Source organism: Leopardus geoffroyi, chromosome A2 (assembly GCF_018350155.1).
Source record: "Leopardus geoffroyi isolate Oge1 chromosome A2, O.geoffroyi_Oge1_pat1.0, whole genome shotgun sequence".
In the NCBI taxonomy this organism is placed as follows: domain Eukaryota; kingdom Metazoa; phylum Chordata; class Mammalia; order Carnivora; family Felidae; genus Leopardus; species Leopardus geoffroyi.
Genome location: NC_059331.1, coordinates 91,041,064 through 91,065,087, shown reverse-complemented (window position 1 = coordinate 91,065,087; position 24,024 = coordinate 91,041,064). Strand labels below are relative to the sequence as shown.

General features: G+C 41.3%; 1 protein-coding gene across 3 annotated transcripts in view; it reads right to left on the bottom strand.

Moving 5' to 3' along the window:
* The window catches only part of GRM3 (glutamate metabotropic receptor 3), a 220,636-nt gene that overhangs the window by 81,305 nt on the left and 115,307 nt on the right, over positions 1–24,024 (bottom strand). For 2 of the 3 annotated variants that reach the window (XM_045494664.1, XM_045494663.1), the window contains exon 2: positions 16,497–17,108. The exons of the other annotated variant lie outside the window; for it this stretch is intronic. In XM_045494664.1, the coding sequence (XP_045350620.1) occupies positions 16,497–16,964 (468 nt within the window). In that variant the 5' untranslated portion in view covers positions 16,965–17,108. The remainder of the gene's footprint in view (positions 1–16,496; positions 17,109–24,024) is intronic. 3 annotated transcript variants of the gene reach the window in all.

Genomic DNA, 24,024 nt, shown 5'->3' with positions numbered 1-24,024 from the left:
AATTATAGTCCTGGAGGACCGTGACTTCAACAAGGCATTAGTGACATTACTTGCACTCTTGTGGAAAAGGGACAGCGATAGGAATTGGTTGAGAAAGAGAATGGTTTGGAAGAAGGTGTATATAAGGTTAAATTTTTACCAGTGACTTTGGAAGATAAATATAAATAAGCTACAAGACCTTCACATTTTAGAGCTGGAAGGAACCATGAAGACGCCCTAAGCCTTTTGTTTTATAGGTGAGGAAACTGAAGCTCATAGGGTGAGGTGGCTTTCCAGAATTTACACAACCAATAAACAGAAAAACTAAGATTAAAGTCCAATCTCTTGATTTTTCCAAAGGACTAGACTCCCTTGCTGGCGGTAAGGTGATATTAACATAGGAGAGATGTAAATTTCTGAATTCAAGTTAAAATGACAAAAGTGAATAAAGGAGAAGAAAACTAGGGGAAAATGAGGTTCCAAATGCAAAGCTGAGTGCTGCAGTTCAGCACCAGAAATCCAAGGGTGGCTAAAATCAAAGGTGGATTATTGAGGGGTTTACTCTCTTTAGATTCCATTTCATACTCTTCAGAAGTCATCAGGGAGGAACTGTCCCACAGTCCCTATTCTCTGAGTGACTGTCGGCAGACTGCCTTTTTGGGGAAACCTTTTAAAGATCCCTGGTATTTTTAATGGTGCTAATAGTTTCGTGCCTGCTAGGGTTCTAACTGTTGTAGATGTATTATCTGCTTTAATCCTCATAACAATCTTACGCAATGGATACTACCATTATCCTATTTTGTAGACTGAGGAACTGAGGCACAGAGTGCCTTGGGATCTTGCTATAGAGTCCAAAGGTGATGGGATTTGATCCCAGGCATTTTGGCCCTGTGCTCAACGTCCCACACTTAATCCATTCTGCAACCCCAGCTCTGAACCTCTGTCATCTGCAATTATTCTCACTATGCAATAGCACTGGTATATTTCAAGTTATAACATGCTTGTCTTCTTTTAAATTTCTGAAGGCCTTAACTCCTTGATTTGAGGACCATGAGTCATCATTCCTTGTTATCAGAGTGTGTGTTATCAAATAATATATATATATATGTGTCTATTTATATATATTTATATATTACTTTTTGTTTTCATTTTTCAGTCTGTATTTTGCAGTGGTTCCATAAGCATTTGCTTTCTGACTGGCCATCTTCAGAGATAACAGCAGTTGTCTGAGAATCCACTGGGAAATTTTAACTGTGAGGTCGAAAGCTTCAAGCTATAAATATCATGATCACGTTTGACTTCGTGATTTGTGCGAGAAACACAATGACCTTATGGCACAGCCTGTTATCTCCTAGGCCTGGAGAGGCTGCATGCAGGTTTAATCGAACCCCTTCTCCCATGTAGCATGTATTACAGTTTTATGTTCAGTGGTCAGACACCTTGGGGTGTCCATTTTCTGGGTGGTTTGAATTTAGGTAGGGCTAGCTATTGCCGTGTTTTCATTGTAACCCAGCAAGTCACTAATATATTGACTCAGTTGGCTTGAGGAGAAACATTTAGGATGCTGGACTTGGCCAGGTTACTATTATTTAGCAAATGACATGATCTAAAATTAAGATTTCTTGTATTTTCCTCATTTTTGTAGTTGCAAGGGGTTATTTAGCATGGGCTTCATCTGCAATAGTTGTCCATCAGGCCAGTGTTCCCTGTTGTTGAACATCTGCCATCGTTCTCCCATTCTTCCCCCTCCAGATGAGCTCAGTTCTGTGTGGTTTCCCCCTATTTATTATGTTCTGTGTCTATGCTTCACATTCACTACATACGATGTTCTCAAATCTACATGCCTTTGCACATGGCGTTCCTTCTGCTTAAGATAACCTCCACCACTTGTCAGCTCAGCTAATCCATTCAAAGGTCCCTTCTTTCTTGATACCTCATGTCAAGCCGAGACTCTTTTTCTTGTACATATTTTCTTCATAGCACTAATCAAATTATATGGTGATTTCTGTTCCCTAATTCCTCCACTGGTATGAGGACTCGTAAGGACAGGGGTTTTGTATTGTTAATTTCTGTTTCCTCAATGCCTTGCAGAGTATAGAGATGCTCCATAATGTTTGTTAAATGAATGAATTGCTGAATGAGTTGGTAGTTTGCTACTCTCCCATGTAATCTTTTCTGTTACAAGGGTAGATTTCTGTGGGAAGAAAATAACTGGCCACCAACAGGCAGTGTAAAGATAATCTCGAACACTATTGATAAACAATTTGCTGTGCAATATGGATCCTTCACTAATTACATTCAATTTTGCACTAAAATGAGGTGACACATAAGACATGGAATTGGCTTAGACGTTTAGGAATCTGAAGCAGAGTATTTCGTATGATTAAAACCGATTTCTTCACATTATTTCTGTGTCACCAACTGGGAGTCTATAAAAGGAAGTCAATATTATATCAACTGGATCTGGTCATCAGACCAATTCCCTTTAGGGTGTAAAACTGTCTTTCATGCTGAGAAAAACAAACTAAGGGCCTTAGCCCTGAAACCTCAATTCTCAAACAACATATACCTAAAGTAGGGGTCATATAAATGTATATCTAAGGCAGGCTTCACCAAATGAACTGATATTAGGATCTGCTGGTAAGAGAAGTTGTTTTTTTTTCTGGAGGCAAATGCATCATATACAAGACACATTAAGCAGCCAAACACTCAGAACTGTCATCAGTTGCTCACTTATTCTTTCTTGGGAATGTCTACAACTTTACCTTTCCGATAGTCAATGGCTGATTGTGGAGTGATGCTACTGTCGGCATCAAAACCATCCTTATGTGCCGTTGAGTATTTTGAGTTAAAGACCAATGTTTCTGAAAGTTTTACTTCTCTCAACATTTTTTAGCAAGTCAGGGAGACTCTTCTTTTTAGTACTCTGGGTGTCATGCTTCATTTCAGTGATGTCCTCATCAAGAGAGCGAAAGAGTATGAACTGTGAAAAAGAGCTCAGGTAGTCTGTTCTTTGATGTGAAAAGGGAATATGGATTGGAAATTTCTGTCACCTGTGAGGCTCCACATCAACCCTGCGGTCCCTCTTCCCGTTCAGGATGTCTGTGATGTACCCCTTTCAAACATGAGCTTTGTGCCTTCTGCGGTGGCACCGTGCCACATATTTTTCTCAACAGAAGACAGAAAGGCGTGTGCAAGTTTAGAGTCTAGTGGAAATAGATTTCCCACTCAAGAGATTGTCCCTTCACAAGGATGCCTTTCAGAACTTACAGTGTCATTGGCTTCGGAGACTGTGCTAATACATTAAAGGGAACACCGATAACTCATTTTTGTGTGGACCTGTACTTACCTACAAAAGCTCCAGATGGTGAGAGGCATCAAATGTTTACTTTCCGAGAGAAACACTGTCTATACGGCTGAAGTATATGCATTTGAAAAATAACTCGTTGTGGCTGTCCTGGGAATCAGGAGATTCAATAATAGCCACCATGGGTTTGCCTTTGCATTCTTGGCCGTTCATCTATCTCTTTGGGGCTGTTTTCTAAGATTAAGCCAACAACTTCAGCTGTTTTATCACACGTGCAGTCCTGAATGCTTGGCTCCGTCCTTTTAATTAAGCGATTATATGTAAGTCTGGAAGAGAAACACTGAGGGCTGCACTTGGAACCGTCTGCTACCTCATAACCCACGTGAGTACACGAAGCAGGTTATGAAAGTGGTGATGGTAAGAGACCTCACCGACCCTGCTCTTCCGAATGACCATGTTGCACTGTCAGCTGTACAAAATCCCGGATTGGTTTGTATTTTAAACTGCAACTGGAGGTGGTATATTGTTGAGAAACCGCCTGAGGAATCCAAGCTGTTCACATCACATGAGTTATCTGCCCATAAAGGATGCCAATCATATTGTTACTGCGGAAAGGATTAGTCATTTTTTTTTTTTTGGACTGCCCTACCTGCAGCACATCTGGGAACATTTTGCATGGAAACAGTTGACTACAGCCCATGACTGAAGGCCAGAGATTAATCTGGATTTAGGAAATCACATAATAGAGTGTAGCAAATGCCAGTTTACTCAGTATAATCTGCAAAAGTCACCAACTCTTGCATGCCGTGGCCCCCCGAACACTAGTCAAAGGTTCATGCTGCCTTTCCCATTCAACAGCCTGACTCAGTCCTGATGATTTTGTAGGGGCAGTCCAGACAAAGGATTCTTTATCTGTGGCGAAAACTTACAAAAATGCCTTGAAGTTACCCTGATTTCTATCCCAACCTCTCCCGAAATCGCTGCACTCAACGCCTGTGGCTTACAACCCGGACAATAATATACTTTCATTTTCTCCATTCGTGGCAAATGGATTTATGAATAGAAAGGTTACCCATTTGGGTGCTCTCAAAACTGAAATGATATGCAAACCACATAGGACTCCTCGAATCATGTTTTTTTGGGGGACCAGTATTATAAGATATGTCGGGTTTCTCATGGTGACAATGCTGCTCTGTCTTGCTCCCTTCCTAACACGGCACTATTGGAGGAATAACTTTGTTTCCATCCTGACTTAGCACGTGCTTAGAAGAAGAGCCAGAAAGTATTTTGCCGACTGAATCGGTTGGCATCTGACTTTTGCTCCCCTTTTTCTCCATGAATTAATTTTCGAGAGAAATCATGGAACCGAATTCATTTGGGTTCCAGTCACTAACAACGGGATCATGTCGGATCTCGTCCAGAGTGTGTTAGTGTTTGCCAGTAACACCTGCAAAAGCATGGCTCCCAGGGGGACTTGACACCGACAGATCCGTTAGAAGCAGGTCTTTTCGTACCTCGGGGATTGATTTTCGACAATGCCTGTTCGAGGATTTAACAGAGCCACAAGTTTCATTAAACCATGTTTTCTGTGACCCCTGAAGTGACTTGCCTAACGACAACATGACAAATATAGTCGTACCAATGAGAGAGGCAGTTCTTTCCTTGTTAGCTGTTAACCAAAGGCCAAAAGTTGTTGCTACGCCTGGGGGCAGATGAGGGCTAAGGCCCGGTTGAACAAAAAAAAGGTTACTATTTCCTCCTGAGGTCCTGGGGCAATAATTTAGGGCAGAAGGTCACATACCACATTATTTGTAGCAAATAGAACTGTGTTATTCACGGTTTCCCCTTTGGCTGTTCACTACTTCAACAGAGGTGTCAGGAAGAAAAGCAAATAGTGTAGTGGTTCACTGCGCTGGAGCGGAATCAAAGAGGCCGACGTTTGGAAGCCCGCTCCTTCCCTCGCCAGTTGTGTGACCTTAGGCGAATTGTTTTAACTCCTTTAAGATTCAGTTATCTCGTCTGTAGAAAGGAAATAATAGTAGTCCCTTGCTTGAGAAGTTATGTGAGGATGAAATGACAACACAAGTGAAGTATTGAACTCAGGGGCTGGCACTTAGCAAAGGCTCAGAAAGTGATAGAGATGATGGTAACATCTCACCCAGCAGTCATTCATTCAGCGGACTTTGATCAGTGCCAATGGTATAAGGCACTCTTGTAAACTTTAGATTTTTCTGTCATGAGTAAGGTACCCATACTGCCTTCCATGAAATTATAGTCTGGTGCAAGAAAGAAAAAACATAACCAAGGTTTAAAATTTTGAGGTACGTGTATACAAACTTATACAAAAACACAGGTGAACGAGCAACTAATAACACTCAGGTGAGTCATGGCAGGCCCTCATGGAGAGGAAACTTGTAGGCTTGATCTTGAAGGATCAGTGAAACGTCACCAGAGAAAGAGAGAAGGATGTAAGAATACATAGAGAAGGGTCTTTGTTTTAATAGTATCCGATAGTTTAGTATTATCAGGGCACCAAGTGTCTTGCAGTATTTAGTAGAAGGCAAAGAACAGAGGGACTGTGGCTACACTGCTAAGTGTTTTATATGCTGTGCTAAACATGTTGGATTTTAGCATGTGCTAAACATTTTTGGATTTGTTTACAAAATAAAACCATTAAAATTTTTAATTAAGGGAATGACGTGACTTTTAAAGTTGTGTTTAAAAAAAAAAGGCTATAGTGGGGTGCCTGGGTGGCTCAGTCGGTTGAGTGTGTCTGGCTCTTAATTTTGGCTCAGGTCATGATCTCGTGATTCGTGGGATCAAGGCATACTCAGCATGGAGCCTGCTTAAGATTCTCTCTCTCTCTCTCTCTCTCTCTCTCTCTGCCCCTCTCCCACTCATGTTCCCTCTCTCTTTCTCTCTTTCTCTCGAATACTCGAATAAAAAAAAAGAAAAATAAATACAAAAACGCTGTACTGTATGACATTCAACTTGAAAAGAAAGAGTCAGGGAAAGGTAATGAGATTAACAAAACACTCATCCTGACTTAGGCTGTGAGTTCATGTAACCCCAGTAATGATGAATAAGTTCATACTCGAAATATCAAGATTGGAGGTTTAATGGAAAATCTCAGCCCACCTAAAACTGTTTTATTTGGAGGGGCCCCTGGGTGGTTCAGTCGGTGGAGCACCCAACTCTTGATTTTGGCTCAGGTCATGATCTCATGGTTTGTGAAATGGAGCCCCGCATTGAGCTCTGTACCAGACCCTCGTGGGGATTCTCTTTCTCTTTCTCAGCTTCTCCCCTGCTCCTGCTCTCTCTCTCTCTTTCTCATAAACAAACAAACAAACAAACTTAAAAAAAACCTCTTTTATTTGGTTGGCAGTACTCAAATACTTGTGTCTTCTTTGTTATCCTGTTCGTGCCCTTACAGGCCACCTTCAATCCTTCTTGGAAAGAAGCAGGTCATAAATAATACTGGTCGTTGGACAGAATAGAAAGGGTAAAGAACTTTTAAATCCCTGCTAAAGTCTTTCTTTAACGTGGAAATGAACACTGAGAGTCCGTTCAGTGGCCATTGGTAACAGTTGAAATTTGCTGGATGGCAGCAACTTGTGTGGGCTGTTGGACTTCTTTAAATCTGGTTCCCAGTGATATTCCTTAAAACTACTGTGTAAGCATAGGTGAGATGTGCTTACGACATACGTATAGTTTTTACTTCTACGGAAAGGTACTTTCAATGGAAAAATTCTGAACAAATTGTAGATGATGTGTTCAGTCACATCTGTTTTCCGCATTGGGGAAGCTTAATTGCCTGGTTTGTGTCCTACGAGGCCTCACTGTGAACCTGATGGCAGCTCCCCAAACCGGAGGCACAGTGCCTGGGAGAAAGCAATGGGTCCCTGGGATGCATGCCCTACAAATTCAGCCCTATTAAGTGATGGCAAATGTTTCAAGATGCTTTGCCATTCTGACCACTTGGCAAGGAAATCCGGTCTAAATCTGGAATATAGTTTTTGAAAGTGTTTGCTTCTATTGTATTCTCCCCTGTGTTGCAGTTCCCTCTATTGGAAGGTAAAGTCAGAGCTGGCAAGAATCAAGGGTTTGTCACTAGTAACAGAGGGATTTCCATAACATACCAGGTGGTGATGTCAAAAATAGCAACACCACAATTTCAGTGTCCAAAGTCCCACTGATATACTGCCTGGAGTATCAACGTTTGCTTAGAATTTAACTCCAAGTGTTTCTGGAACACTATTCTTAAATTTCCAAAGTCCATTAATTAGAAAAACACTCTGTAAGTTTTCAACTGCATTTTTCATAGACCAGTAAAAGCACTTCTACTACATTAAATCAATGAACTTTCATTATCATAAACTGCCAAGTGTTGGCTCCTTCCGTATTGAAATCCTGAGCCTTATGTATTGATCCATTTAAAAGGCACATGTTTAATGGTAATTTGAAAAGAGAACTTGGTGTTGTTAAAGCAAAATCACATCTTAGGTTTAGCTAAAGGTGTCAGGAGTCCTAATTCAATTAGCTTACCTATTCATCTATTTCACAGTATAAAACACTTGCTGATATGTCAGGAATGTCTGTATTCCTTGCATTTCATCCTATGACCTCCGTCAAAGACATGTGATGGCAAAAAAAAGCTGGTTCTCAGCCATGGGCCATTCTCTTGCCCATTGGACAGTGGTCCTGATGGTAACCTCTTGTTTTTCACAAGAGTAGTTTCCAAATAAACACGACAGAAGGGGAATTAATTAAGGAATAAATTAACCCCAAAGCAAAGGAAAAAAAAAAAACAACAACAAAACCAACCAACCAGCGCATCTTAGATAATTACCTCTGGTGAGAAATTTCTACAATGAAACAATGTTAACAAAAGCACTTTAAAATTGCTGTTGCCTCCCTCCCGGTGATAAAGTCCTTGAACAGTATTGCCTTTTTTTTTTTTTTTTTTTTTTTTTTTTTTTTTTTTTTTGAGGAGGGGAAGCAGGAACAATGAGGGGAGGTTTCAAAACAATCAGCTTTGTGAAATTGCTTTAGAATGAAAAGTCTGGAAAGGAAATAAATAAAAAGATTCTATTTGAGATAACTTTTGAGTTGGAGTTTCCTGAAGCTTTGGCTCTGTGAGGGGATGATCAGGATAGCAGTGTGGGAGGCAAGCTCTCAGGATCCTAATGTTGTTTCCACTATTTGCAAAGTAGTAGAGACTTCACCTTGAATGACCCCCAATGCCTCCAAGAACTGTTTCTCTTGGACTGTAGTTGTTAAAAGTTAAAAAAACAAAAACAAACTACCATATAATAATGATATAATAATACCAGAGGTGCCTGGGTGGCTCAGTCAGTTAAGTGTCTGACTTCAGCTCAGGTCGCAATCGTATAGTTTATGGGTTTGAGCCCCACGTCAGGCTCTGCACCAACAGCCTGGAGCCTGCTTGGGATCCTCTCTCTCCCTCTCTCTTTGTCCCTCCCCTACTCACGCTGTCCCTGTCTCTCTCAAAATAAATAAACTTAAAAACTAATAATATCAATAATAATATCTACTAAAATCTAAAATGTTAAATGTTCATTATGTGTGAAACACTATTTTTGCTGTTTTTAAATGTATTATAATTCCTATAATTACCAGGAAGAGAGTACCATTAATATCTCCAACTTAGACATGAGGAAAGAGGCAATGAAGGCTTAAATGAACCCTGTCTGCATGCAGAGTTGTAAATCACCGAGCTGAAATTAAAATTTTAGGAAAGCCTTGCTAAAAATGTATAGTTGTAGCATATCTGTGCCATGATCATTGTATCTGCAATATTAAACTTACTAAATACAACTATCATCTTTACTTTTCTGGTGATGGACACACTACAGATGGATTAGTGAATGGATTTCTAATGCTGTCACTCTGCCTTTGTTGAGGTCAGGATGATGTTTCCTCCTCTTCTGCATTAGCTATGAGCATAGGCTGTGGCAATACTTGGCCCTCTGATGACTCTGTGTGGACTAAGAACAGAGCCCTCTCCTCATCTGGAATGGCCATGGGTGCCCAGCTCTGTGAACTTGGTTAGTTGTCTCTGGACAACTCTAAACGCAAACGAAGTAGAACCCATTTGTGTATCTTTGTGGTATCTTTTGATACTGAAATCAAGGTATCTTTTGTGGCCCATGTGCAGGCAGTAGAGGAGGGGAGAGTGGGGGGGAAACTTTTGTCCCACATTCTCACTTTGCTACATCATCGTCCTTTTGCATCAAACCCAGTTTTCCATTGTAAGAAAATGCTTATTTGAAACTTATGAACACCTAGACTAATCTGGAATAGGTGGGTCGTGGCTGTGACCCCCCCGAGTCCGAGATTTGTTTACCTGGTAGAGGCATTATCCTTGGTGCCCTCAGTACACAGGCAAAAGGATGCATTTCCTAAACTCACGTGGCTTATCGGTTGGTGGAAAACTACATCTGCAAATAAACAATGGTATTTAATAAGATAGTAGTGGTGATGTGTGTTTACGTTGTGGGAGCTCGGGAGGCGTTTCTCAAGAAGGGTAGGGTTGGAAGTGAGAACTGAAGGTAGGTGGGGTTTGGGAAGGCCTACAGACAGCTGAAGAACATTACATCCCAGGTGGAAGAAACACTGTGTTCTCTCTTTCATGAAAGAATGTGCAGATCCTCTCTGGGAGACTATGAGAAAGTAACTTTCCAGGGAGACTTCAGAGGCAGACTTGATGTTTACACTGATCTAAATGTCTTTTTCCTGTTTATCTCCACTGCCTTCTGCTCATTCTGTCATGCTCTCTGGTCTCCTAGGGCTTATGCTGTCAATTGATACTCAGGTCCTATTCTTACGCCTGTTTTATATATGGGTTTGATACCTCCTTCTTTGCTTATACAGGCCTCAGGGACTCCTAAGAGGTCTATTTAAAAAAAAAAAAAAAAATTTAAGGTTTATTCATTTTTCCAAGGCAGAGACAGACATGAGGCAGGGAGGGGCAGAGAGAGAGGGAGAGACAGAATCCGAAGCAGGCTCCAGGCTCTGAGCTGTCAGCACAGAGCCCGACACGGGGCTTGAACCCACAGACCGTGAGATCACGACCTGAGCTGAAGTCAGATGCCTAACCGACTGAGCCACCCAGGAGCCCCCTAAGAGGTCTATTTTTAAATTTTATTTTATATTCTGTCTGCTCCATGTTACCCAGACCCTACACAATAGTATTCTTGATGTTCCTAAAATATAAATGCTTAATAGATGCTTATTTTCTGATGAAAAATGATTTTCGTGAGAGCCCTGGTTGTAATATGTAGGTAATTGAGATGCCAGGTTCAACAAACTCATAAAAAATACTACCATAATCAAGTGAAATAACAATTGGCTGGGCTTCTCCAAAGTGAGCCTGACAGAGAAGAGCCAATTATTTATTTGCTTCATATTTGAGATACTACTTCTGTGGTAATCCCTTGTATCGCAATAGTAGAGCATTTTGGTTACGCGAGAAATGCCCTTAAATGCCATATAGTTCAAATACCAACATGAACATGCTGCTTCACTTTCAAAAATGGGCCAGTTTTGCTTGAATAACCCCAGTGACAGAGGACTCACTTCCTCACACCCCCTGCTGTTTCATTTCTAGGACATCTCCCTTATGTCGGCCCTAAATGCGCCTTGTTCTAGATCAGTGATTGCCGGTTGGGAAGGGCCATAGCTCTGTGATTTGGCAAGGCATGGGAACATTTTTGGATGTCACAACTTCAGGTGCTGCCGGCATCGAGTCTAGCGGGTAGAGGCCGGTGATGCTGCTAAATAAACCTCCCAAGCACAAGGGCAGCACCAGCCCAATACTGCCAAGGCTGAGAAACTCTCCTCTAGGTTCACCTTATTGATCCACAGAAAAAGTATAAAATTTTCCATCCAGCAGTCTGTCTGAGACTTGGACATAGTTAACTGCATGAAGGCTTTTGTATCTCCAAGTCCTTCGATTATTTTTCTAATGCTGTTATAATAAGACGAGCAATTCGTGTGTGACTCTTCCTAAAGCATTTGAATTTAAAAAAGAAATGAATCATTGGGAGGGAGGGCAATGTTTAATTCAAACTGGCCAGTGGCGGACCGCTTTTGCGCCGTGGAATTGGTGGAGGAATAAGAGAGTGGTGTCTTGATGTGCCGTTCCCCTTGCCCCATCTAGATAAACTCCGTGAAATCCCTACTGCAAGGGATTTAGTTTAAGGAGTTATTCTGATCAGAGACATGATGGAAGCAATGCATGGCATTCCAAATCCGTGTCATGATACTAATGTCACAATGACTCTCTAGAAAGGTCCTGAGATATGGATATTGCCTGTAAAAGGGTCTGACTATCCTGGGCATGAGAGAGAGGTAGTGAGATCCTTTCAAGGCTCTCTTCTGCCCTTTCTATGAGCTCATTTTTTAGATGCCATCTAACCCAGGCCCCCATTTGTTGCTGAGGTCACTTTAACACTCAGGGACACAACAGCCGGGTCAACTAATACCTGTCATTTCAGTTAAAATATGCTCCAGGTCGGCAAGAAAGACTGAAAAAAATGACACATCCTCTGAAAAAGAGAGAGGAACGTTTTTGGAACAATTCAAGGGACATGTTTGAATGGACAGCTGAGGAGCTCTCATTGTAGTCTGTTTAAAAAAGCACAAGCATGAGCAATGCTTCAAAATAAGTACCCTGTAGACAATGGCCCAGCTAAAGGCAACCAACCCGATACTCTTCTTGAATAAATACTATTTTCCCTTGAAGTGGGTAGATTGCAAGCTTATGGGGAAGAGCAGAATCGTCTTAAAGAGAATCACCAGAGGAGGTCAATAGATCCCAGGTATATTTGCTAATAAAGAAGGATTTTGGTGCTAGCTTTCATTGATTATCCAGTTAAGAAATCAATACTGTTGCTTTATAAAAGGGACAACCACAGAGTGGTTTGCGCTACTTAATAAGAGTGTTGGGAAAATAATTATTAAGGTCTTCATCCATGGTGATACAGTTTAACTCAGTAAATCATTAAGAATTTCCTCTTTCATGCAGTTTTCACCCTCTGCAAACAATGCCTATTGTATGAGCTAACACAGCAGGAGGTATCTCCTCTGCTGACTTCCAGAGAGTTCTTTTCAGTTAGTGAGAAGATAATGAAAGAAGAGGAAGCGGGAGAGAAAGCATCTCCTCAAGCAATCCCACCAAGAAAGCAATCCAGGCTCACATAGGGGGATTATTATCATTCTCTAAAATCCTCTCTCTCAACAGGCAGTTTTGTAACAAAAAACTCTTTGGTTTGGGACTGGGCGTTACAATTAGATGATAGGAAGTTTTCAAATTGGGTGGTGGATTTGTGTTAGTAGATTTCTTCTCTGGCTTCACCCTCTTTTTTCCCCTCTGTTCAGTTCAAGCAAAGATACTTTCCATTAAATATTCAGGAAGTCAAAAGTAGTTAAAAATGGATTACAGTGTTGCCTGACGTAAATGAATCTTTGTGGCTACCGGCTACATGCTGTTACTACGGTTATCAGACACCGGGGTTTATGAGAAGAATCAGTCCAGGAGTAGTAGGCAAGTGTGAGAGGTACCCTGAAAAATCCACTCTCTTAAAATGTTTTCTTCATTAATATACAAGAGTGCTCTAAATTCAGCATTAGAAATTTATTGCTTTGGATTGCCTTTGACTATGTTTTAAAATTCTTACTAAAAGATTTATTTCAAATGGATAACACACTTTAATTCTTCTTCTTTCTTTCTTTCTTTTTTTTAAAATTTACTCATTTATTTTGAGAGAGAGAGAATGCAAGTTGGGGAGCAGCAGAGAGGGAGGAAGAGAGAGAATCCCAAGCATGCTCTATGTTGTCAGGGCAGAGCTGGATGGGGGCTCGATCTCACAAACTGTGAAATCATGGCCCGAGCTGGAATCAAGAGTCAGACACTTAAACAACTGAGCCACCCAGGTGCCCCTAACACACCTTAATTCTTAGCTCTATAGCTAAGAATTCTCTGAGCTCCCTAAGGGGTCTCCCTAAGACCTCTCTTTGTTCATGATGCCTAGCTGAAAGCAAGACCCTGTGGGGAAGTGTTCTTTGGAAGCTGTCTGAAATTCAGTGTATAGACAAATCACTCCACCCCCTAGTTTACTTTGGCCAGGACCAGTGTGTGGTCTAATGAGAGCCTGAGCAGTCAGGACCCCAGGGGGCTATGGAGGAAGGGGTGAAGCCATCTCTGCACTTCCTCTCCAGCTCACTCCCTTACTGTGTCAAGGCCTTCGTCCTCTGGCCCACGGATATCTGCCACAATATTCCAATTGGCCTCTTCAGATCCAGTGTCTCCTTCACACTGTGGCCCACTTAGCCTTCCTCCAGTACAACTTTCATGCTATCCATCTTTCTCAAAACCTTTCTAAATGTTGCTTCTGACCTTGTGAGCTATATGAACATATTGGGAATTGTAGTTACTGTTATTTCATAGGAATATTGTACCTGAAGCCAGAGTGTGAGTTCCTTGAGGTCAAGGCTGTGTTCTTTCTTACTTTAGTGGTCTTTCTAACCCTTGTCCTAGTGCAGAACACACACAAGGGATATACACAGATTGACTTGTTGAGGAAGCATATGGGGCACCAACAATGGCCTCATGGGACTGTTTGGCCACTGGGAAGGCCATGGAGTTGGTTTTAGTTGTGGCTCTTCTACTGACTTTTCCTATCATTGTGGGGACCTAATAGTTACCATTTATTGAATATGGTAGTGTTTTGGTGAGGCATTTTCCACAGATGCTATCAATTTATCCTCTCAACAACTTATCAAGGTAGATGCTATTTGCTTATTTTATTTATTTACTTTTAACGTTTATTTTGGAGAGAGAGGGAGGGTAGGGGCAGAGAGAGAGGGAGGCAGAGAGAGAAGCAGGCTCCAGGCTCTGAGCTGTCAGCACAAAGCCCAACTTGGGGCTTGAACTCAAAAACCACGAAATCATGACCTGAGCTGAAGTGAGAAGCTTCACTGAGCCACCCAGGGGCCCCTATTTTGCTCATTTTACACATAAGCTAAAAAATGTGGAGTTGGAATCATAACCCCGTCTTTCTGGTGGTCAAAATTGATATCCTTCATTATAGCATGATACTTTTGGATTCTTTATTTGTGCTGTAGAAACAGAAAGCATATCAGCATTTGTGACTTTATGTTAATTTTGACCACATGAATGAAATAATAAGCTAGGTCCTTTGATGATTAAGAAGTGGCTTCTTCCCTTGTGAACTCATACAGGATTTTAGTAGCCCAGATTTTTTTTTTTTTAATAAAACAATTTGCCCCCTCCCCCCGCCTTTTGAAGGTACATAGGTAGTAAAAGAGTAAAATTAGTTTAAAAAATCTATTTGCCTGGCATAATTTAATTACTTTGGCTAAACAGGTATTTACACATCTGGTGTAGAGTGTAATTTATTGCACTGAAGAAACTAAGGTCAGAAAAGCATATATGTATTCTCTTACTAGTGGTAATATCAGGTATAATATAAATATTTATAAAATGATTGGCACCCATCTGGTGAGATTATTATTGAAAGATGACAGATACATATTTTTAATTCTCTCTTCTCAAATAGCAAATCCCATCTCTCCTGATCCAAGTATAGAGATAGTGGCAAAATTAACATAATATGCTTTGAGATGTGCAATATTTTCTATCCACCTAATGAAGCCAAAGGGTGTTTATGAAAAACCAATTATCCTAATTACTCATAATATGAGGGTGTGTTCTGAAGAAGGAAAGAAATTTGAAGTAGCTCATTTAGAGCAGCACAGAATTGTACATAGAATTTTAAATGCCAAGAATCTAGGAGATAGAAATAAGGTTATTCCAATGCAAATAGAGCCGACTTAAGTGGTTTGTGACATCTAAAGATAACATGAATGTAATCTGACTTCCGTTAGTGCTTGGGGCTTTGATTATAGTAATTTGGTAAGAGGCAAAGAACATGACTCTTGGAATCACGGACTTTTATTATTGTGACCTTCATGCCATGGACTTTTATTATTGTGACCTTCGTGCCTCTCACCAAAAAAAAAAAAAAAAAAAAAAAAAAAGATTGAATGGCAGCTAACATATAGAAATCATATGGAATAGTTGAAAGAGCACAAAAGTACATAAGATTTGAGTTCTAGGTCTTGAGCTGCCTACCAATAGGAGTTTTCATGAAACCAGTCTTTCTGGGACTTGGGAAAATGAGAAGGTTGAGTTAGTAATTTCTCAGCTCTTTTCCATCTCTAAAATTCTGTGACCGTGTGAGTAAAAATTGCTAGAGTTTGAATAATGTGTTCCTTCTTTTTCTAACATAATTATAAAATCCAATTGTCAACTTTTTATCTTAATTTAAGTCACAAGCTGAATTGTTCCCCCCCCACACCCCACTGCCATGGTAGTAATTCACTGGCTTTTCTGCATACATTTTCAGATTTGCACCATGAGAAACTGTTTACAATTAGTCTCTGAACAAAATGATGCTTTAGTAAAAATTAGTGTAAAAAAACCCCAGAGTTTAGATGCTATTTCTTCTGATGGTTGATTGTATGGATGGCTTCAAATAATCATGTCACCTTATACCCACATCCTTTGTGATGTAATTTCATAGCACTTGTCCTGTGGGCAGGACATATTTCTCTGCTCCTCGACTCTGGGCTGAGCCCTGTCAGTTGCTTTGGTTAACAGGATGTTAGAAGGAATGATAAAGCAGAAACTTGGAAGGGGCCCGTGCAGTTAACTTTGCATTTCCTTGCACCTCTGCCGTTGCTCTGAGAAGAACACGTCTGAGCTAGCCCAGCAATTCCAGGTGGAGGATAAGGAACAACCAGGAATAGAGCCACCCGCAGCTGAACCCCACCTCGATCAGCTCACTCCAGCTGATCTTCAGATCAATTTAGATTCAGATCAATTTATAATTATTATAAATTATAATAATAAATCTTGTTTTAAGTCACTGAATTTTGGGATAGTTTGTTATGCCACAGTAGCTACCGGAGACACTTCTAAACAGTTTTCATCGCTAGGGAAATGTTACGTCTGCAAGCCCGTATTACCAAATACCCACTGAAATAATCGATAATATTTTAATATTATCCATGAAGGCAATTATCAGGATATTTTCTTTTTGTTTCCCCAGGACATGAAACCAAAGAGACATAGCATTTTAACAATAGTGCTGGCCAGTCTTACCTGTATGGAAACACTGCTGTATGAGCCGCCGATGACCCCTGCAATGAGCAGTGGGATATTTTCTTGGATGGCATAGGATCCATCAGGACACATATACTCAGCTTCATCCACTTTAGTCAAAGATGCCCTGACAAATTCCAGTGATTGCTCTAATGCATAGGTATCCCTTGAGCATGTATCCAAAATGTGCACACCCAACTTCACTCCTGGTAGCAAGTAATTGTCTTTGTTGATTTCATCAATAGCAAACAACATGGCTTCCAGGCGTTGGATCCCTCGGTCCTCATTGATTCGCCCACATTCCTCAGTTCCAGTGCCTTTTTCATTAATAGGAAACAGACCCCCTAAAACAAGGTCACCTTCTATTTTAATTTCCCTCCTCAGAAAGTTATGGTCCCCTAAAGAGAGTAGAAATCCCTTTGAAAACAAAGCTAACGTGAGAACTTGGAGTCTTGTCAACATCTTCATGAATCCTGCTTCTGTACCTCCGGGAGATATCAATGGGTGAAGCCAATGTTGCCCGCTAGTCCTCCTCTCTCATTTCCAAACTGGATCTTTGGCCTGTCCTTCAAATAAGGGAGGAACAGACTAACAGAGCCTGTTACCAAATTCCTAAAGAGATAAAAATTATATGAACAAAAATGGTAAAGAAAACATCAGTGATTACATTGAGGGTCCCCAATCAGACCTTTGAAGGGATCATGACTCAAATTACCAGTTAGTAAACACATACTGCACCACTACAGCAGGCACTCTCCCCACAGGGATTCTCACCCAGCCCTTACAACACATGGTGATGCAGATCTTAGTGGTTCCATCTCCCAGAAATGGGTACTGAGGACTAAAACAGTGAAGCGACCAGTGTACCTGGAATGAAGGTGATGTTTAGACTCTGGTTTTCCTAATGCCAAGTTCAGTACTTCACCTACTTGGTCATTGACTCTGGTCAGTCAATGGTAGGGCAGTAACTTGGATTGAATCTGTATCCTTTCTCCTTCAGCTACATTTATAGACCAGCCCTTTTTATTCACTCTTTTCTTTCCATTTGGGGACGAAACAAAACACCCATGTGACTCTTTCACCGTTTCTGCATTTCTGCCATCACATTCCTGTCCTTCCTTTATTCTAGATACTCTCAGCCCGCTGCAGTCAAGATTCTGCCTTCACTGCTCTAAAAAAAAAAAAAAAAAAAAAAAAAAAAAAGGCGGCTCTGGAAAAAGCTACTACTGATCTGCTAAGTTTTCTAATCCACTGACCCCACTGTAGGCCTCATTTAACTTGAACTTCATTGAAATTCTGACTACTTTCTACCTGCTCCAGCTTCCTAGGTTTCTGTTCTCTTTCTTCTACATCTCAAATTTCATTGTTGAACACCTCCTCCCCACCCCAGGCTCGGTCATCCACTGTCAAGGTTTCAACTCTCACTGAAATGATTCCTAGGTTAGCTGCCTGCTAAACAGCCCTGCCTACACATCCCTGTGACACCTCAAGGTCTGTAGGTGATAGACTCTCTGTTATCTCTGCGATTGGATCTTCTTTGTTTCCAGGTGCTCGTGCCGGAAACCTGCAAGCTTGAGCCCTTCCCACTTTCCCCGCTTCCACCCTTAATTAGCCACTAAGTCCTGTAAAGTTTACCTGATTAGGTTCCTTCAACGCCACCTCTTTGTTTATAACCCCTCCGTGCTAGGCTCTTTTCTCACTAACAAGACCATCGCAGGAGGTTCTACAGACCTGCTGCCGGCCCCCAAGGCACGTTTTTATCAGTTAGGAAAAGATAACCTTACTCAAGTACAACATTTTCAAATTTGTATGGTATCACCTGGACTGCAGATGATGGGGGAAAGTTCTAATTGCCGCCGATAGCTGCCTCCTCCAGCCAGCGTTAGGCAACTCCTGATGTGGCCTCACATTCAGAGGGGTGTAGTGATTACCAGTGGTGGGGTCTGTGCAGTAGACTGTTGGCTTAGGACGCTTCCAGAAATCAAGCTTCTTTTTATATTATAGGGTAGAACATAACACACCTTCAAGGATGCAGGCAAAGCCCTGCCGTGATAATCATGTTTTTGACAGTAGGCTGGGGTCTTCCTAGGGAACATTCTAGAATCCTGGTGTGGAGTAGCCCAGTTGCATGTACACAAGCCAGCAGACCTACCTACCTACCTACCTAGCACCGGAGCAAACACCGGCCAGCACTCTTGTGCCGCCTGTGTGCCGCCCTTCTCCCCAGATGAGGTAAGCTTATTATTTTTAGAGTCCGGTGAGAGAGGTGATGGCAGAGATTCCTGGAACATTCTCCTGACAGGGTGCTGTTGCGTGTTTCTGTGTGTGGTTTGGTGTACCTGCCCGCTCTCCTGCTTTTGTACGTGATTGTGTATTGGTGGGGTTTGACGAGGGAGGGGGCCCCCCGGGCTGGCCTTCCACTTGGTCAGGATGTCCGAAAACCACACCAGCTGTGTGCTGTCAGCTTTGTCGGTAAATGTTCGTCATCTGAATGGTGGCCCACCCGAGGAGGCACTCGAGGAATGCAGAGTCTTACTTGCCGCTCAGAATGGCCCATCTCCTACCAGTCTATACCGACTTCCTTCAGCCTCTAGGTTGAAGGATTGACTTCTTTGTGCTCCAGAATCTTGTCCCTGGCTAGCTCTCAAGCCTTACTGTTCACCAGGCTTGTCTGCTCCCTCCTACCTCTGCGCCTCAGCCGTTACTGAACTATGTTTACCTGAGAGGACTTCTAGAATGTTGATGGCGCCTGGTGTGGCTCATGTTTTTCCCTTTGCCGTGAATGCCCTTCTATACCCATCTGTCTGGCAAACACCCACTTATCATCAAAGACTCAATAATCACTACCAGGAAAGGCCAAGAATTTTTTCCTCTCTTCCTTCTCTGCTCAAATCCTGCTTTATATTCCTACTGTAGCTACTTCAAGAAATGTTTGCTATTACTATTATAGTTCTTATTTGTTTCTTTGCTCATTGGGAATAAATAAAATGGCACAACATTGAGGATTTTTAAGGCGTGAAGAAAAAAATCAAAACCCAACAATAAAAAAAGAGACAGGAACTAGTTCAGTATGTACTTTAACAGTTTTGACATTTCTCCCTTCTCATGTTAGCAGTGCCCTTTATTTATTTTTAAAAAAATTTTTTCTTTAACGTTTGTTTATTATTGAGAGACAGAAACAGAGCGTGAGCATGGGAGGGGCAGAGAGAGGGGGAGACACAGAATGCAAAGCAGGCTCCAGGCTCCAGGCTCCGAGCTGTCAGTACAGACCGTGACGTAGGGCTAGAACTCACAAACCGGGAAATCACGACCTGAGCTGAAGTCAGACGCTTAACCCACTGAACCACCCAGGCACACCTGCAGTGCCCTTTAAAGCCCAGCTTTCCACATGCTTTCTGTTCCTTTTGCATGAAGCAAGTGATAGATTGTTTTCTTGAGACATGTGAGTCATCCGGGTTTTGTTTTGTTTATTTAGGTGTGAGCCTCAGCAATGACAGCAGCAGTCATTGGAACGCGCAGCGTGAGCCCAGAGACTCTCCGGGAGATCTGCCACGGGGCACTAGAAAGTCTAATAATAAAAATCTTTTTAAGTTTATTTATTTATTTTGAAAGAGAGAGAGAGGAGAGAGAGGGGGGCAGAGAGAGAGCAAGAGGGAGAGGATCCCAAGAAGGCTCCATTCTGTTGGTGCAGAGCCCAATGCGGGGCTCAATCCCCTGTACTGTGAGATCATGACTTGAGCAGAAACCAAGAGCTGGACTCTAAATGGACTGAAGCTGGGGCGCCTGGGTGGCACAGTCGGTTAAGCGTCCGACTTCAGCCAGGTCACGATCTCGCGGTCCGTGAGTTCGAGCCCCGCGTCGGGCTCTGGGCTGATGGCTCAGAGCCTGGAGCCTGCTTCCAATTCTGTGTCTCCCTCTCTCTCTGCCCCTCCCCCGTTCATGCTCTGTCTCTCTCTGTCCCAAAAATAAATAAACGTTGAAAAAAAAATTTTTTTAAGTGGACTGAAGCACCCAGAAGCCCCTAATAATAAGTTTTTAAAAAGTTTATACTGTCATATATATATATATATATATATATATATATATATATATATATATGTTTCATATCAATTTCTGGTCTCTCTTTGATCTCTATGTGTAATTCCCTTTGAAGCAAAACTACCATGGAAGGCAAAAGACACTGTGATCATTATCATGAATGATAAAGAAGCAGAAATTGCTCTATAAAATACTTGTTTTATGTGTCTAATAAAAGAGAAGAGCTAATTAAAAGAAGGTCATCAACACAACTTTACCGTGTATCTGAAAAACAGGTAGGTATCTCTTGGGTCAGTAGAAATTTGACTACTCAAAGAGTAAAGACGACCTTACAGTTTATGGAAAGCTTAATTCTCTCTTAAGAAAATGCTCTTGGCCAGGGTGCCTGGGTGGCTCAGTTGGTTAAGCGTCTGACTCTTGATTTCTGCTCAGGTCATGATCTCATGGTTTGAACCCCATGTCAGCCTCTGTGCTCACAGCATGGAGCCTGCTCAAGATTCTCTGTCTCCCTCTCTCTCTCTCTCTCTCTCTGCCCCTCCCCCACTTGCTCATGCTCTCTCTCTCTCTCTCTCTTTCTCAAAGTAAATAAATAAACTTAAGAAAAAAAAAAAAGAAAGAAAATCCTCTTGTTCAAAGCCAACTTGAAAGGCAACGTCGCATTACACTGAAAGTAATAATACATATTAGTCTACCTTTTTCACAAGTAGGGGCTGTATTTTATTTATGTTTGTGTATCCAGGGCCTGGCATAATGTCTGCCTGCAATCCAGAAGATACTCAACAAAAATTCCTTGAAGGGACAGGGACATCCATGACTAGTATGTTTGCAGATGACTCTTGACTATTTTATTTGTGGCATAGTAAAGGGGAACTAAAGTAGAGAAAGGGGTTCTTTTATTTCATCGCCCACCCTGTCATCTCAAGGTGCTCTTCTCCTATTACTCTGCTGGTAGAGCTACTAACAGGTAGAACTGTAGATACTACTTTGTGAAGTTGCCAGAGAAAAATGCTTCCTTTGTATTTGGAAGGAATACAAATACCTGCTGAGGCGGGCCCCTATGAAGGTAGGAGAGATGTGGCCTCAGGCTGACCTACATTTACTTCAGTGAAAGCTTCAGCGAGGAGAATACTAAATTAGGAACATGCATATTATCCTCTTTCAAAGCATCAGAGACGCATTCACTCATGAAATATTTATTGAACACCTACTATGTGTGTGCTAGGCCGTGAGCTGGATATGCAAAATATACACTGTAATTGCAAGCAAGTGAACATTATGCCTGCTGTCAAATAACATTCTAAATGCGTAGGTGTTTTTATGCCAAAAGGGACAGAAAGGAACTCGTGTCTGTTTCTACCAACTATCTCTGCCATTTATGAAAATCTTCCAAATAAGTTTACCATGGGTTTCTTTTAACATGGTAATTGTTATTAAATGCTTGACTCAAAAAGCAATCCATTACATATTACGTATATCATATACATTTAAAAAGTAGATATACAGATCTTAAAAACAAGTTGACTGACAACACTGTGTAAAATCTTTTTCCTTTAAGCCTTCTGACGAGGCATCTTTAAGTAACATTTAATGTAGTCTTGGAGAATTACAAATTAAAAATCAATTAGAGTAATGCTTAAATACACTGTCTTAATATTTTCTTATTTACTTTTCCTTAAAGCAAAATTTAAAATGATTAAGAGCGTAGGGCCATGAATAATTTAAAGACACTTAGCATTATTTAAAATGAAGCCCTAAGAACTAAAAGAACAGGAAATTAAAATTTAACATTGAAAAACAGACAAACATGCTTAATTTAATGCAACGGTTTATCTGTGAGTAACACCTTATCGGATTGGGGGAAAGGGCAGCAGCCACTTCTTTTCAGGTTCCTTTCATTAGAAATCAGCCAGGGGCACATCCCCCAGATAAACAGGCTCCCTACTGCAGCCACATTCATATGCAGCGGGAGGACTGCAGCTCTGTGCTCAAAGTTCTCTGTTCAGGGATGATGAGTGATGTGTCAACTCTAAACAAGCATGTGTAGCCCTCTCTGCGGGCAACCTGCTCACCGATGTTTTATTAATCGGTGCATTAATAGAATCTCAGAGGTTCGCTGTGAATATAACCCCTGGAATACGTGGGCAAGAAGCATTTGTATACTCTGCGTATGCTAATGTGTACGTTCCTTCCTCTCCTGACTTTGCCCAGGGACACAGTGTCGAAAACGAAATCCAGTTTGATTCAATGAATAAGTCTTTTATTCAGGGAAGATCTAACACCAGCCACCATGCCCACTCTCCCCTAGAAAGAAACCCTTAAGATCTGGAGAAATTTTAGGGTTAGTGATAGCGTATGAAATTTGATTGTAAATTTAGCTATAAAATTTTTCGCTGCCAGAATTATAGGCAATAAAAGACATGGTCTTTGTTCCTGAACGGCCATTTTCGATTGGGTAAACAGAGGTTGTAGCTTTCTAACATTTTTAATAGCAGGATGTGTCATGCGCATTCTAATTCCTTTATTTTTACTGTGCAACAGATGTATTTTTCCCAGAATCCTTTAAGAAATTGTGAGTAGATGACTATTTAAAATCCAATCATTTTTTGCAAATCTACCTAAAATTTCTAGCGTTAATTACTTTAGCTGTAAGGTGGTCTAATTCCATTTGCTGAATTCCCATAGTTTGTGCTATGTTTATGATGATCATATTTTTTAATATTTGCATAGTTTTTTTAAGTTCAAATTTAACAATTTGTTCTTTTCTTTCTATCTTCCTCGTTAGATTGTAAGCTATTGGATATCAAGGACAGTGCCTTAGACATTTCTGTACTTCCCTTAGTGCCTCACATATAAATTTGTCAAATATTGATTAAATGATAAATTCCAAGGAGCATGTAGGTTTTTGAGAGATCAGTCAGAGGATTGGAAAAATAATTTAGAAATTCTCTGCAGGGAATGAAGAAGATAGCTGAGAAGACCACTACCGCCCCCCACCTCCCGCCCCCAAAGTGACATTATAATAGGTCAAGATGCAACTTTGGCACTAGAGAAACTTGACCCAAATAGCTCTCAATTTTCCTTTGACTTTGAATTGCTTTAAGGAAAAATATACGCAGTAAAACTAGAAAAGCTGAGAGCGCTTGAGAAATTGGAAAGGTCAGGACACACATTGGTGGTCCCAGGGAGATTAGGAAAAATGTAAAACAACACAGGACCTACAGGTCAGGTTCCATGATGCATGAATGACAAGGCGGAAGAGTGGAGGCCAGGCCTATGTATTTAGATTTGATGTGTGAGCCTGTTTTATTCACAGAGAAGACAGAAGCAGCCCCAAACCCTAGGTGGCTCTCTGGAAGATGGAGATGCTGCCATTTGGGATGAGAACCGGAAAGAGAGGTTGATGAGGCCAAAAGGAGAAACGCCCACTTCACTATTTGAACTTTGACCCCTCTACCCCCTACAAAGTCACAAATCCTATTTCCTTCAATCC